General features: G+C 41.9%; 1 protein-coding gene across 1 annotated transcript; it reads left to right on the top strand.

The window, feature by feature from the left end:
- On the top strand, positions 9,323 to 12,992 carry LOC109823597 (protein NRT1/ PTR FAMILY 4.2-like). The gene is made up of 5 exons (XM_020389876.1): positions 9,323 to 9,613; positions 9,659 to 9,670; positions 10,961 to 11,368; positions 11,465 to 11,553; positions 12,242 to 12,992. The coding sequence occupies exons 1-5, from the start codon at positions 9,323 to 9,325 to the stop codon at positions 12,990 to 12,992; spliced, it is 1,551 nt and encodes a 516-aa protein (XP_020245465.1).

The following is a 13,807-nucleotide window of genomic DNA, read 5'->3' as shown; positions in this document are numbered from 1 at the left end:
CGAAAATGTCTCGGCTTAGGCTTCGACATTTCGGTGAAAAGCCTCTGGAACACTGAGACTCTTTGCAGGATGGCTTCTCGTTTGGAGTAGTCACATTCTGACAGTACTGCTCTAATGATTCGCATACAGAAACAATGAGACCTCATTTCTCGGACAATCCTCTTTCGAGTTTTGTTCACACCCCCAGCTTGATAGTACAACTCATCGGTATAATTACCGGAGAATCCTATCATCTGTTGGTATGAGCCCCCAGGTATAACAATGTCTTTTGACGAACATGTCTTCTTCTGAGGATGTAAAGCCTTGTTAGCGTTCTCAGGATAACTTGTTGTCGCATTTGAGCGATCCAAAGTCACGTCAGGAGTCGCATGTTTAGAACCACTCCCTTGCGAGTGCAGAGTCTTAACGGACTCCTGAGTTTCATTACGAACTCCCAAACGGGTAGAAATTAGAGTTTTCCCATCTTGGAGTTGTTTTGACTTGATAGGAGGATACTTACGACCCCCAGTGTAAGAATCTATTTGGGGTTCATTCACCGGACCCAAGCGTTCTTTGACCGGAGCTTTGCCTCGATCTTCAGGTAAAGGATCGAGGCCATCCGCCATTATAATTTTGGATTTCGACAGGTCAGGACTGACCCAGGGTTTCACTGGTGATACAGCGGGTGTTGACACAGTAGACGGATCCGGAACGGACGTTGATGGAGTCGAAGGAGTGCTCTTGTGAAACTTCTTTTGGCCGCGGCAGTTATTGGTGTCGCGGTCGAACAGTGTGCCACGGCAGCGGAGACTGCCGCGGTTGAAGGAGATGTCGCGGCAGTAAAGACTGCTGCGGTCAAAGGTTGTGTTCTGCAGACCCAATTTTCGTACGAGTTTGGATTTGGGGATCCATACTTTGTGATTCTTGGGTGCTTCCTTAGACATTGTTGTCTTCTTTCCTTCTCGTCTTTGTTGTAAAAGAGCACGGGCACGAGCGGTGTTTGCCATACGCTTTTGTATGCGTTCTTTGAGGGTCGAACGAGCCCTTTTGATAAGAGTCCATTCCTCCGACGTAAGTTTTGCTGAGATGTGAGTGATCTGACGTTGAGGTGACTGAACCACTTGATGTTTCCTCGATTCTAAGTCCGCATAGTAACAAACTCCATCGGTTTGTTCCAAGGCCTTAGCCAATTGACGAGCGCGGCGTTGGCGTCGCCTCTGACGAGCCCTCTTCGTTGTAGTTGGCGAACTTCGATCGAACGACTCCTTAATTAGGGTGGAATCATTATGAGCAGAGCTTCCGGCTTTGGGGGTCACCGGGATAATGTTGCGAGGGGAGGCCTCGGCAACGATTGGGTGAGAGTCTTCACTTTGTGCCTTCTTTGGCATGTAAGTCTTCTTCAATGGTGAGATCCTCTTGTATTCGCAAGACAATGAAGATCTTGAAGAGGATGATGAGAGATATTCCTCAAACTTGGTTTGGTCGAACTCATATTCGACCATGGATTCAACTGGAATCTTGATCGGTTGCGACAGGATAGTCTCGGTAGAGAGACCGTTGGCTCCCACTGTGGTCGCCAGCTTGTTTGCGTCAGGAACAAGTTCTGTTGTAGAATTCATTATTAACTATTTATCGATTACAATGAATACAAAAGAGTGAGCTTCGTACTTTGTAAAACTACTCTTTACAACAAAAAAATCAAATTACAAGCTCCTTAGAAACAAACGCAGGATCGTTGTTTGGATCGCTGCTTGCGCGGGATCTTTGCCTGTGCCGGGGGTGCGTTAGCCCGTGGACCACCGATTCACAGATTCTGATTGAATCGTGAAGGTTTTGGGAATTCTTCCTTCGTTTATCGAAGTAAGAATTTAAAGCGAATATCTTATCGATGTAAGATGTTCACTCTTCTAAAGATCAAGTCAGAGCTTAGATCTCTAGGAATCGCCAAAAGCTTCTTGAGGATGTTTGTGAAGAAGGAAGACTCTCTCTCTTGCTCTAATTCACCAAAAACTCAAGCCTCTATGCTCCAATCTGCCTGAAAATGCTCAGCCCCCGTCAATGATGGCCATAGGGGGGTATTTATAGCCTCCTTAGACGATAACTGAAGAAATAGCTGGTCAATAACTGTCTCTTTAGCGCGGCACCATGGGCTGCCGCGCTTTAGCCGCGGCACCAAGGGCTGCCGCGCTTCAGCCGCGCCACCATGTGCTGTCTGTTGGTGTGTACATTTTGTCTCACTTCCTTTGAATGATTCCCTCTGATTAAGAGAATTGCGTTTATCGTCTTCTCTTTACCTTGAGTGGTATTTGGATGTCTGTAAGCATTTTTTGACGCCTACAGCAGCGAGACCACCGAATACTCTGCGTAGCGCGACTAGATTGAGGGGCGGATGTCAAAAGTCCATGGATTCCAGGCATCTCAACCGGATCCATGTTCACCAAGAGCTAGTCTTGTCCAATCATGGGCTGGGGGTTCCAATTCAAAGCTCATGATCAGTGAGTATCTCTCCTCGAATCTTTACAACAGATTTGAAAGAGTTCATATTGAGAGAAAGACCGATGCAACAAGTCATTCGTTCATTCCAATGTGAACGACTGATTCCTACGATCCTCTCATGATGTCAATGCTACTCATATGCGGTCAAACTGTTGGTGTTCGACCAATTTACGAACGTTGCTTTGCCCAACAAACGACGACGTTCTCACAGGAAGAAGTCTCCAGAGACCGAATATCCTGGGGTCACTATCAATGTGATCGGTAAAGGAAAAGCCTCAGGTCCTAGTTCAGATGACTCTGAGACAAATCGTTCACCGACCATCAGAGAAATTGCTAATGAGTTTGAAGGAGTCTACCAACGCACTCGGACGCGAACAGGAGCCATTCTCCCCGTCAACTATCGGAGGCTAGCCAGAGGAACCAATTTCGATGATGAACACTCAGCCATTACAGAGTCCCAATCATCAAGCTCTTTTGTTGAGCATGGGAGCTCCGCTTATATGACGGGAAACCATGAAGACCTGGTAAGGAGAATTGCTGACCAGGAGGTCATGATAAAATCTCAGCAGGAGGCCATCAATGAACTCATGGCCCTATTGACTCAACTCGTCACAGTCAAGGCCAAATCTCAAAAGACATATTCGCCACCCAGGCAAGAATCTTCCCGGAGAGGAAAAACGTCTTCATCCCGACCTCACACAAGTGAAGGGAAGGAAAAAGTGGTTGATGACACGGCTTCTGACCAAGAAGCCCACAACCTGGAATCTTCCTCTGATGAAGGAAGAGAGACTAAGAACGAGCGTAATCTCCATTCTGCCAAAATGGAAGAATTGGAAGCCCGCCTCAATGTCATGGCCAACAGAAGCGAGCTCCAAGACGAGGGAGTTGTCAGACCCTATCCTGCCGAATGGGATGCAGCCCCTTATCCTCCAAAATTTGAAGTCCCGACGCTACAAGCTTTTGACGGCACGGGATCACCGAACCAACATATCTATCATTTCAAGTCACAGACTGGGAATGTAATATCAAACGATGCCATACTGGCTCGATTGTTCATTGGCACCCTCAAGGGAGTTGCCTTTGAATGGTTCAGGAAATTACCTGCCGGATGTATCCAAAGGTGGGGAGATTTAGAGAGACTCTTCCTGTCAAGATTCTTTGAAGAGGATACAGAAGTCTCTATCTATACCCTCCTCGCCACTAAGCAGAAGAAGAGGGAGTCTGTCAAAGCCTTCGTCAAAAGGTTTTGAAATATGGCTCTGCGATGTCCGACAGGTATGACACAGTCTACCTTAGTGGAGATCTGTCGACACAACTTGCAGACCGATCTTCTAGCCCGAATGGGGGTTGCAGAATGTCGTTCCTGGAGACAACTAATCTCTCAAGGTGAACAGGCTCAAAAGATTATTGCCAGGATCAAAGCTGAAGAACAAAGTAGGCAGGATCAACCTGAGCAATCGGACCAAGCCTAACCTTCACCTGAGCAATCGGACCAAGCCCAATCTTCTCAGTCAGAAGAGGAAGATACCACGACTATTAAAGCTAATCCTCTTCAGTGGAATGGCAGGTCCAATAACTATCACGTTAACAATTACCTCTGATAGTCAACCTCGTTAGATAGTGGCCCATTAGGCGATGTGTCATGTCTACCCTTTTTTCCCCTGCACTTGTTCAAGACTGGGGGTTGGTTTATTTGTAGTTCATTGGATTATGAATAATAAATTTTCTGAGTTGTCATGTTCAATAGAACACCTCTGTCAACCACGAAATCCACCAAAACTATCACATTAACAGTTACCTCTGATAGTCTATTCCCTCCAAATTCCCCCACCAATCCTCTTCAAGTAGGATGGCGGGTCCACCAAAACTATCACGTTAACAGTTACCTCTGATAGTTCGTTTCCTCCAAATTCTTCTGTTAATCCTCTTCAAGTAGGGTGACGGGTCCACAAAACTATCACGTTAACAGTTACCTCTGATAGTCAAACTCATCAGATAATGGCCTACCAGGTGATGTGCCTCTATTCCGACTTCATGGATAGTGCCCCACTAGGTGATGTGCCTTGTCTATCTCTTTTTATTCTCCTGCTAAGTCTTAATCAAGACTGGTGGTTGGTTACTTAGAATTCACTGGATTAAGAGTAACGAATCTTTCACATCGTCGAGTTAACATTATACTTCCGACGATTATCACCCTCACGGAGTATGAATTCAGTTTGCATCACTCCCGATTTGTCACGTTAACAATACACCTCTGACAATCAACTTATCAATCCTCTTTAATAGGATGATAGGTCCTCAAAAATACTCAAATCGCAATCTTCCTCAGCAAGACACTAAGTCTTCAAAATCTTAGTATCAAAATTCATCGCTTCTGATGATAAACTCACTTAGCAATTCTCCCCAGCGAGACGCTAGACCCCAAAATCTTGTTCAAATCACAAGTATACAAATCCTGTCACGTTAACACTATACCTCTGACAAATTTACTTATCAATCCTCTTCAACAGGATGATAAGTTCACAAAGTTGCTCCGATCGCAACATATTCTCTTGTCACGTTAATATCAAATACCTCTGACAAATCAACTTATCAATCCTCATCAATAGGATGATAAGTCCACAAAGTTGCTCCGATCGTAACATTCTCTTGTCACATTAATATCAAACACCTCTGACAACCCACTGTAGGCTGTCTAAAAAAGATAGCTGATTCCCCATCAAACACCGATGATGGAAGTTCCAATCTGACGACTTCCAGAAGGCTATCTTTAGCAACACTCCGACAGAAAGAGATTACAAATTGACGATCTCTTCAGACGACTCCCAGAAGGCTACAATTTGAAGACTTTCACATATCAAAGAGCTAAAGCAAAGATTACAAAACGACGATCTTTAGCAATGCTCTGACAGAAAGAGATTACAAATCGACGATCTCTTCAAACCAAGACGTGGAAGTCCTCCCTGCGTACCATCATCAAGACACAACACCAATTCAATCACCTACCGTGACAAACACAAATGCAGCTTCTTATGTGAGATAATTGATCTTGATGGCTGCGACAACAACATGACTAATATTATATTAGCAACTATCAGAGGTGCTGATGAGCAGTGTAATGATATTCGACACACTGAAGAGCACATGGTTAAACCATGCAAAGAAATCTTAGTGGAGATCGTGACATGCAGTTGATAGAGCGTTATTAAGATACCTCAATTGTTACAAATGGCCTGAATAAGACCTTCTCTACTGGTCATTGGTGTCATCCATATATAAAGACAGAGAAGCTCAAACGCAGCTCCAATCGCTGCCAATCATAGCTCGAACGCGGCTTCAACGGCTCTCAAACGCAGCTCCAATCGCTACCAATCACAGCTCAAACGCAGCTCCAATCGCTGCCAATCATAGCTCGAACGCGGCTTCAGCGGCTCTCAAACGCAGCTCCAATCGCTGCCAATCACAGCTCAAACGCAGCTCATCATCGCTGCCCAACGCAGCTCATCATCGCTGCTCAATCGCTGCCAACGCAGCTCTATCGCTGCACAACGCAGCTCACCAATCGCTGCCAACGCAGCTCTATCACTGCACGACGCAGCTCGTCACAGCAGCTCTTTCCAATCACCGCCAGAACGCAAGTCAAGGTTCTGACTCATTCAAACGTGATCGTAACAACTTTGAAGCTGTTCTCTACCCACGATATAGGGAGTGGTTTACGTGGGTTGTTACACCCGATTAATGGGGTAACTAAACCCCCATTTAGGAGCGGATTATAGGGGCAGTTACACCCCTAATCCCCCTATAAATATCAACAAACTCAACAGAGTTAAGGGAGCTCTTTTTGGATTGCTTAGATCGGATTTTTGATAATCAGATCGAGGGACGGATTTTTAGAGATTGGATTTTGATTACTTGGAGAGGATCTTTCGATCAGATTTCCTAGAATCAGAAAAGGAGGATTGACTCCTTACACAGTATGGGAAATCAACAAACGGAGAAGCTCTAAACCGTTGATATTTGGCTTATTAACCGAATTATTTTCGATTTGAACAACTCTATTACTAGAGTTTATTCTGAATCACGAAACTCATCAAGAGTTATCAACCAGACAAGACTGTTGTTCCAGTGAGCATAGATATTCGGATCGTCAACGAGAAGCAAACTCGACGCAAGCATTCGAGGGAGGCATCTCATCGCTACCAAGAAGAACCCAGAATTAAACAAAGGAGAGAATCCAGATCATTCTCTTCTCTTTTGTAATCGGAAATCCAATTGTAATCGAGAGTTGAGAGATTTGTAAACATTCTTTTTCTAAGCAGTTAGAGAGAATAAAATCAAATACATTTCTTTCATTCATTTTTCTTATTACAAATTTCCCACAAACACCCACTTATCAATCCTCTTCAATAGGATGATAAGTCCACAAAGTTGCTCCGATCGCAACACAAATCCTGGATAAGTCCACAAAGTTGCTCCGATCGCAACACAAATCCTGTCACGTTAACACTAAACCTCTGACAAATCAACTTATCAATCCTCATCAATAGGATGATAAGTCCACAAAGTTGCTCCGATCGCAATATTCTCTTGTCACGTTAATATCAAACACCTCTGACAATCCACTTATCAATCATCGTCAATAGGATGATAAGTCCACAAAGTTGCTCCAATCGCAACACATTCCCGTCACGTTAACACTAAACCTCTGACAAAATCCACTTATCAATCCTCATCAATAGGATGATAAGTCCACAAAGTTGCTCCAATCGCAACACAAATCCTGTCACGTTAACACTAAACCTCTGACAAAATCCACTTATCAATCCTCATTAATAGGATGATAAGTCCTCAAAGTTGCTCCGATCGTAACACTTTCCACTTATCGATTCTCGTCAACGGAGCGATAGGTCCATAAAAATACTGTTAGGTTAACATCATACTTCTAACAGTCAACCCCCCCCCCAATAAACTTGTTAATCCTTTTTTAACAAGAATAGCAAGTTTTTATTATAAAATCCCCAGTGGATTAGAGATTTTCTGAAATTATCCCAGTGATAATAAAGAAAGTTTCTAAATTTCACTCTAAGTGAAAATTCACGCCAAGTTAATACTACACCTCTGGCACTTCTAATTTTTTTTCCAGTGTTTCAAGTGAAAATATAACACAGGAAGAAACAGTGGCAAAGCCTACGTATTCAACATCGTAGGCTAGGAGGGTTCATATGTCTAATAAAAGGCTATGTATTCAAAATCATAGCATCAAGTCTAGGAGGGTTCATTCTCTTAGCACATACGTCCATGTTCTCTTGTTGCTTCTGTTTGTTTGTCACAACCATCTACCTCATTTCCTGCTAATTTGTGGCATAGACGACTTGGTCATATGTCTAATAAAAGGCTGGAGAGCATTATTTAGTCTGGAGTACTTGGTTCTATATCATCTAGTTATAGTATTGAGTCATGTACTAGTTATAAATTAGATAAATTCACTATTTTACCATTAAAAATGAGTACATCTGTATCATCTTCCTTATTTGATTTAGTATATTCTGATATTTGGGGGCTAGCTCATTTGCCGTCTTTATCTGGCTACTTATATTATGTTAGTTTTATCGACGATTTCTCTCGTTTTACATGGGTTTACCTATTTAATAATCGCTCTGACGTACTTACTGCTTATCAAGTCTTCACTGTTATGATATTCACTCAATGGCAATCTCGTATTAAAGTTTTCCGTTCTGACTGTGCCAAAGAGTACATATCCTCTACCATGCGCCCTATCATATCCTCTCATGGAACTATCTTTCAGCAGTCATATCCCTACACTCATGAGCAAAATGGTATTACTAAATGCAAACATCGTCATATCCTCAATACCGCTCGATCTATGCTCATTTCTTACTCTGTTCCTCGTTGTTTGTGGGCTGAGGCTATTCTCACTACTACTCATGCTACTAATATCACTCCATCTAGCTCTATTTCTGGTGCTACTCCTTATAGCCGTGTTTATACTCATCCTCCCTGTTATGATATGATCTGCGTTTTTTTATTGTCGTTGTTTTATTCTTCTGCCATCTCACGAACGTGATAAGTTGTCTCCTAGAATTGTTTTTTGTGTCTATTTAGGAATTAGTTTGGAACATCGAGGTTATCATTGTTATGATCCCGCAACTCGTCGAGTTCATATATCTCATCACGTACAGTTTGAAGAGGATTCTCCATATTATTCTGCTTCTGATGACTTCAATTTCCTCCACTCCACTGATCATGCTTCCCTATCAGCTGCATCACTCACTTCTTCACCTTAGTTTTCCTTTCGAGATCTCCCTGACATCTCTCCATCTCCTTTTGTTGACTCTTCCTCGACCCTTCTCTTACACCACATGATTTATATCCCGTGGACGTGACACTCACTTTAGAAAATACTGTTGATCTCCACGCACATGCGCCAACATCTCCCCCACCTGAGGTTCCTCTTGCTCTTCATCGAGGCAAACACCCACATGTCATGTCTACCCGGTATGCTTCGATTACTTCCTATTCACCTATCCTTCATAACTTTCTTGTTGTCATTCATACTACCGTTGAGTCAAAGTCCTTTCAAGAGGCAGTTCAATTTTTAGAGTGACAACAAGCTATGACTGAGGAATTCTATGTCTTTAAGCAAACACATACCTGGGATGTTGTTCCCTGTCCCCCTGGGATCTCTCTTGTTGGTAGTAAATAGATTTATAAGGTCAAGTATCGTCCTGATAGCACCATTGAACGTCAGAAAGCTCAATTAGTGGCTCAAGGTTTTACTCAGCAATAAGGTATTAATTATGGGGAGACATTTACTCCTGTTGCTTAGATGTCCACCGTTCGTACTCTACTTGTAGTTGTTGCTGCTCATCATTGGCTCTTATACCAGATGGATTTCAAAATGCTTTTCTCCATGGCTCTTTATCTGAGACAGTATATATGCAACTGCCTCCAGGGTCCAATATTCCTCCTGGACACGTATGTCTCCTTCGTCGTGTTGTTTATGGTCTCAAGTGGGCACCCCGTGCTTGGTTTGAGTGTTTTCGCGATGTTGTGCTCAAGGCAGGCTTTATGGAGAGTTATCAAGATGCTTCTCTATTTGTTCGCACTACATCGTGTGGTAGAGTTTTATTACTCCTTTATGTAGATGATATGATCATTACAGGTGATGATGCTGGTAGTATACAGTTTGCAAAATCTCAATTACAACAACTGTTTCACATAAAGGATCTTGGATCTCTTCGCCATTTTCTTGGTCTAGAAATTTCTTAGGGCCCACGGGGTGTACTACTGTCTCAACAGAAGTATCTCTCAGATATTCTAGATCTTGCTGAGCTAACTGACGATACAACTGTGGATACTCCACTCTAACAGAATGTCAAACTTCATTCTACTGATGGTAAGCCTTTATCTAATCATACCTGATACCGACATCTTATTGGCCAGTTGGTCTATCTGTATATTTCTCGACCAGATATCCCTTATGCTGTTGGCATTGTCAGTCAATTTATTAGTGCCCCACGTTCTGCACACTATATTACCTTAATACGGATTCTTCGGTATCTACGAGGTACTAGCACTCGCCCTCTTCTATTTCCTGCTACATCCAAGTTAGAGCTTTGTGCATATTATAATGCTGATTAGGCTGGTGATCCCACTACCAAGAAATCTACTACAAGTTATTGTATATTTCTTTGTTATTCTCTTATTTCCTGACGGAGTAAGAAACAATATGTTATTGCTCTTTCCAGTACCGAGGCAGAATATCGTGCAATGTCCACAATATCTAAAAAATGAATTCATCTTTGTCGTCTTCTCAGTGATTTTGGTATTTTTGTTATGACTTCTACTCCTCTCTAATGTGATAATAAGAGTGCCATCCAGATTGCTAATAATCCAGTATTTTATGAGAGGACCAAACATATTAAGATCGACGCTCATTTTGTCCGTCAACAAGTTATTAAAGACGACAATTCTACTTCCTCATGTCTCGTCTGCTGATAAGCTTGCAGATTTCTTCACAAAGGCCTTACGCGTTCATCGATTTCAGTTTCTTGTATGCAAACTCATTTTGTTTGATCTAATATGAGTTTGAGGAGGACTGTTGATAATATTGTGTTAGTAGTGGGTTTAGTCCTACATTGGTTATGGGGGCAAACCTCACCCTCCTCTACTTGTATATATATGTACACACTCATTATTCAATTCAAGAGAAATTTACCCAAAACTCTCTCTCTCTCTTACTTTAACATAACCCTTAGTTATTTTGACCACCAAGTCCAATGTGTCACCAAGTCCAATGCGTCACACGTCACATGCAAGGGCATGAACAAAACAGGTGAAAATACATCTTGTTCCTCACAAAAGCTTAAGCTATTCAGAATATTATTTCCTCAGCTTTCTGTTTAGGCCTATTTCTCTTTCTTAACTAATATGGGATTATACTGACACATGAAATACATTACAGGGTCTAATCATCGTAACCATTCAAGCACGCACTCCATCACTTCGACCAATATCCACCACTCAAACCCCATCAAAATCACAAGAAGCAATGTTACACATTGGACTTTATGCCATGGCCTTTGGAGTTGGAGGAATTATAGCAAATTTACCGGCTCATGGAGCTGACCAGTTCGACTCATCGAAGAAGAACCTCATTTCTAGCTACTTCAACTGGTTCTTCTTTTGCCTCTGCAGTGGAGGGATGTTGGGTGTTACTTTCTTGGTTTGGATTCAGGAGAACAAAGGATGGGTTTGGGGCTTAGCTTTCTCTACCGGTGCTTTGGCTATTTCTTTAGTCGTTTTTGCTTCAGGGTTTACTTACTACAGGCATAAAGTTCCCAGTGGGAGTCCTCTAACAAGTATTTTTAAGGTAAAGTTTCTCCATTGTGTATAGTTTTATGAAGTTCATATGTACAATCAATTGATAATGTTATTGTTCTTACTTGTTTATGTTTCTCAATTGTAGGTTCTTGTGTACAGTGCTCGTAACTGGAATGTTAAGGTGCAAGCTACAAATACAGAAGGGCCTGCCAGAAAATATCATTCTAAATTCAGGCATGTTTCAGTAATATGCGACTTCTTTCTAATTTTAGGGTTGTCAGAAAGCTTGGGTATATTCTATTTCTTCCAAAATGCAAACATGTTCATGTTCTAGAAATTTACTATGACGGAGAATTTGTGCTCCAAGTTATTATATAAGATGATATAGAGTAAAACCTTCGTGCCAGCAAAAGGAAAGAAATATTTGATTGCATATAAACCCCTTTACAATTGCCTAATTGTGGAATGAGCCCTTGTAGTTCTACTTGTTGCAAATAGACCCGGATTGAAAACTTTTTGACACTTTTGCCCTTAGAGAGGAAAAAATTGTTTTTTTTAACAAATAGACCTCCTGAGGTTAAAATAGTTAGAAAAAATTCACTCATGGGTCTATACAATAGAGCTACAGGGAGCCAATCTGCAATTAGGCGATAGAACAAGGGGTCTATCCACAATCGAACCAATTTCTAATATGGCTTTCATGAGGAAAAAAGCTTGTCATGACCAATACTGGCACAAATTTTAAATAAATTGCCTATAAATGCACATGACAACTGGCTACAAGTTCTTTAACAAGAGAACTTGCAAAGCCTAACTCCAATATGCTCAATAAACCTGTGTTTTCAAATATATGATCCATAAACAAATATTATATTACAAATTCAAACTTGCATTAGTGATTTACACATCTATTTGCTTACAGATTCCTGGAGAAGGCGACCACTGATGACCATGTCACCCCTGCACAAGTCGACGAGGCGAAATCCTTCTTCTCCCTCCTCCCAATCTTCGCAAGCACAATCCTCATGAGCTGCTGCCTCGCTCAACTCCAGACCTTTTCAGTCCAACAAGGCAAAGCCATGAACACCAAGCTCGCCAAGGGCTTCCACATCCCTCCAGCATCTCTAACCTCAATCCCTCTCATGGTCATGCTCCTCTCCGTCCCCCTCTACGACTTGCTTTCCTCTCTAACCACAAAAAAACTCACTAAAATAAACTTCGTCCTAAAACCACTAAAGAGGATAGGCATCGGTCTAATCCTGGCATCAGCATCGATGACTGTCGCTTCACTCGTTGAAATCAAACGAAGAAATGCATCTGTGAACGGTACGCAATTAAGCGTGTTCTGGCTCGGATGGCAATATTTGCTTCTTGGTGTCTCTGACATGTTTACTTTGGCTGGCATGCTCGAGTTCTTCTACTCTGAGGCGCCAGACACTATGAGGAGCATGTGCACGTCGCTGTCTTGGTGCTCGACGTCCATGGGGTATTTCTTGAGCTCGGTGCTCGTGGAGATTGTTGAGGATCTGAGTTCAAGGTTCGGTTCTGAAGAGTGGCTTGGCGGGAAGAGTTTGAATGATGGTCGGTTGGAGCTGTTTTATGGTTTGCTTGCGGTGCTGAACTTCGTCAACTTCTTGAACTATGTATTTTGGGCTAAGTGGTATGAGGGTTAGCGTACCTGACTGGAACTTCAAATGAATGTTATAAGTGCAAGGCTAAGAAACCAAATAATCAAAATATTCGGGATTAATTTTCTTGTTCTACTTGGAAGGTTATATTGTGAAAAATGATACATAGCACAACATTTTGACAGAAAGCTTCACAAACAAGAAAAGTGGCCTCATAAGATAATAGTACCCAAAAGGATATCGTGAAGTATATTTTGTGAAAGAAACAGGTTCCGATGCATATCTTGCTGTGATTAAGGAAATACCTGACAGAATAGTAATCATTAGACAACAAGATGAGAGAAGAGATTTAAGGAGTAGCCCAAAGTGTATACTTGCCCAAAGTGTATACTTTCAAAAGCAATACGACCAAAAGAAATGCTCATATTAATAAAATTTTAAAAATAATAATGAAGTAGAAGACATGCATGTTCTACTATTTAGCAACATGACGTGAAAAATACTAGTTATTTCATGGCATTTTTAGCTCTACTAGGTTTAAAATACTGACTACTTGAAAGCAGAGTAATCATTTAAAATAGTGAGCAGGACTGGAAAGTATTCTTTCCACGAGGGGGGAAAAATTATTACTATCTTCATTCAAATTCATGATTGAAATTTACGTCCAAATTTCTCGGAAGGAAAATACTGATTTATTAATTAAATCCAGAGCTAAGATTTAGCTTCAATGACTGTTGTGCGCAGCGAAAATTTCGGCAGCACTTCGGCAGCACAACAAGAGAGATTAGATCGATAAGAATTCCCGTCTCACCAAGGAAACAAGAATCTGAAGCGGATATCTCAACCAAGTGAGATATCGG

The sequence above is a fragment of the Asparagus officinalis genome, chromosome 9, assembly GCF_001876935.1.
Source record: "Asparagus officinalis chromosome 9, Aspof.V1, whole genome shotgun sequence".
In the NCBI taxonomy this organism is placed as follows: Eukaryota; Viridiplantae; Streptophyta; class Magnoliopsida; order Asparagales; family Asparagaceae; genus Asparagus; species Asparagus officinalis.
Note: the sequence above shows the minus strand (reverse complement) of the source record. Positions and strands in the feature narration are given on the sequence as shown.

Coding starts and splice junctions, on each gene's coding strand:
- LOC109823597 (XM_020389876.1), top strand. CDS start 9,323: ATGTCCACCGTTCGTACTCTACTTGTAGTTGTTGCTGCTCATCATTGG. Junction 11,369..11,464: donor CTCTAACAAGTATTTTTAAG/GTAAAGTTTCTC, acceptor TCTCAATTGTAG/GTTCTTGTGTACAGTGCTCG. Junction 11,554..12,241: donor AAATATCATTCTAAATTCAG/GCATGTTTCAGT, acceptor ATTTGCTTACAG/ATTCCTGGAGAAGGCGACCA.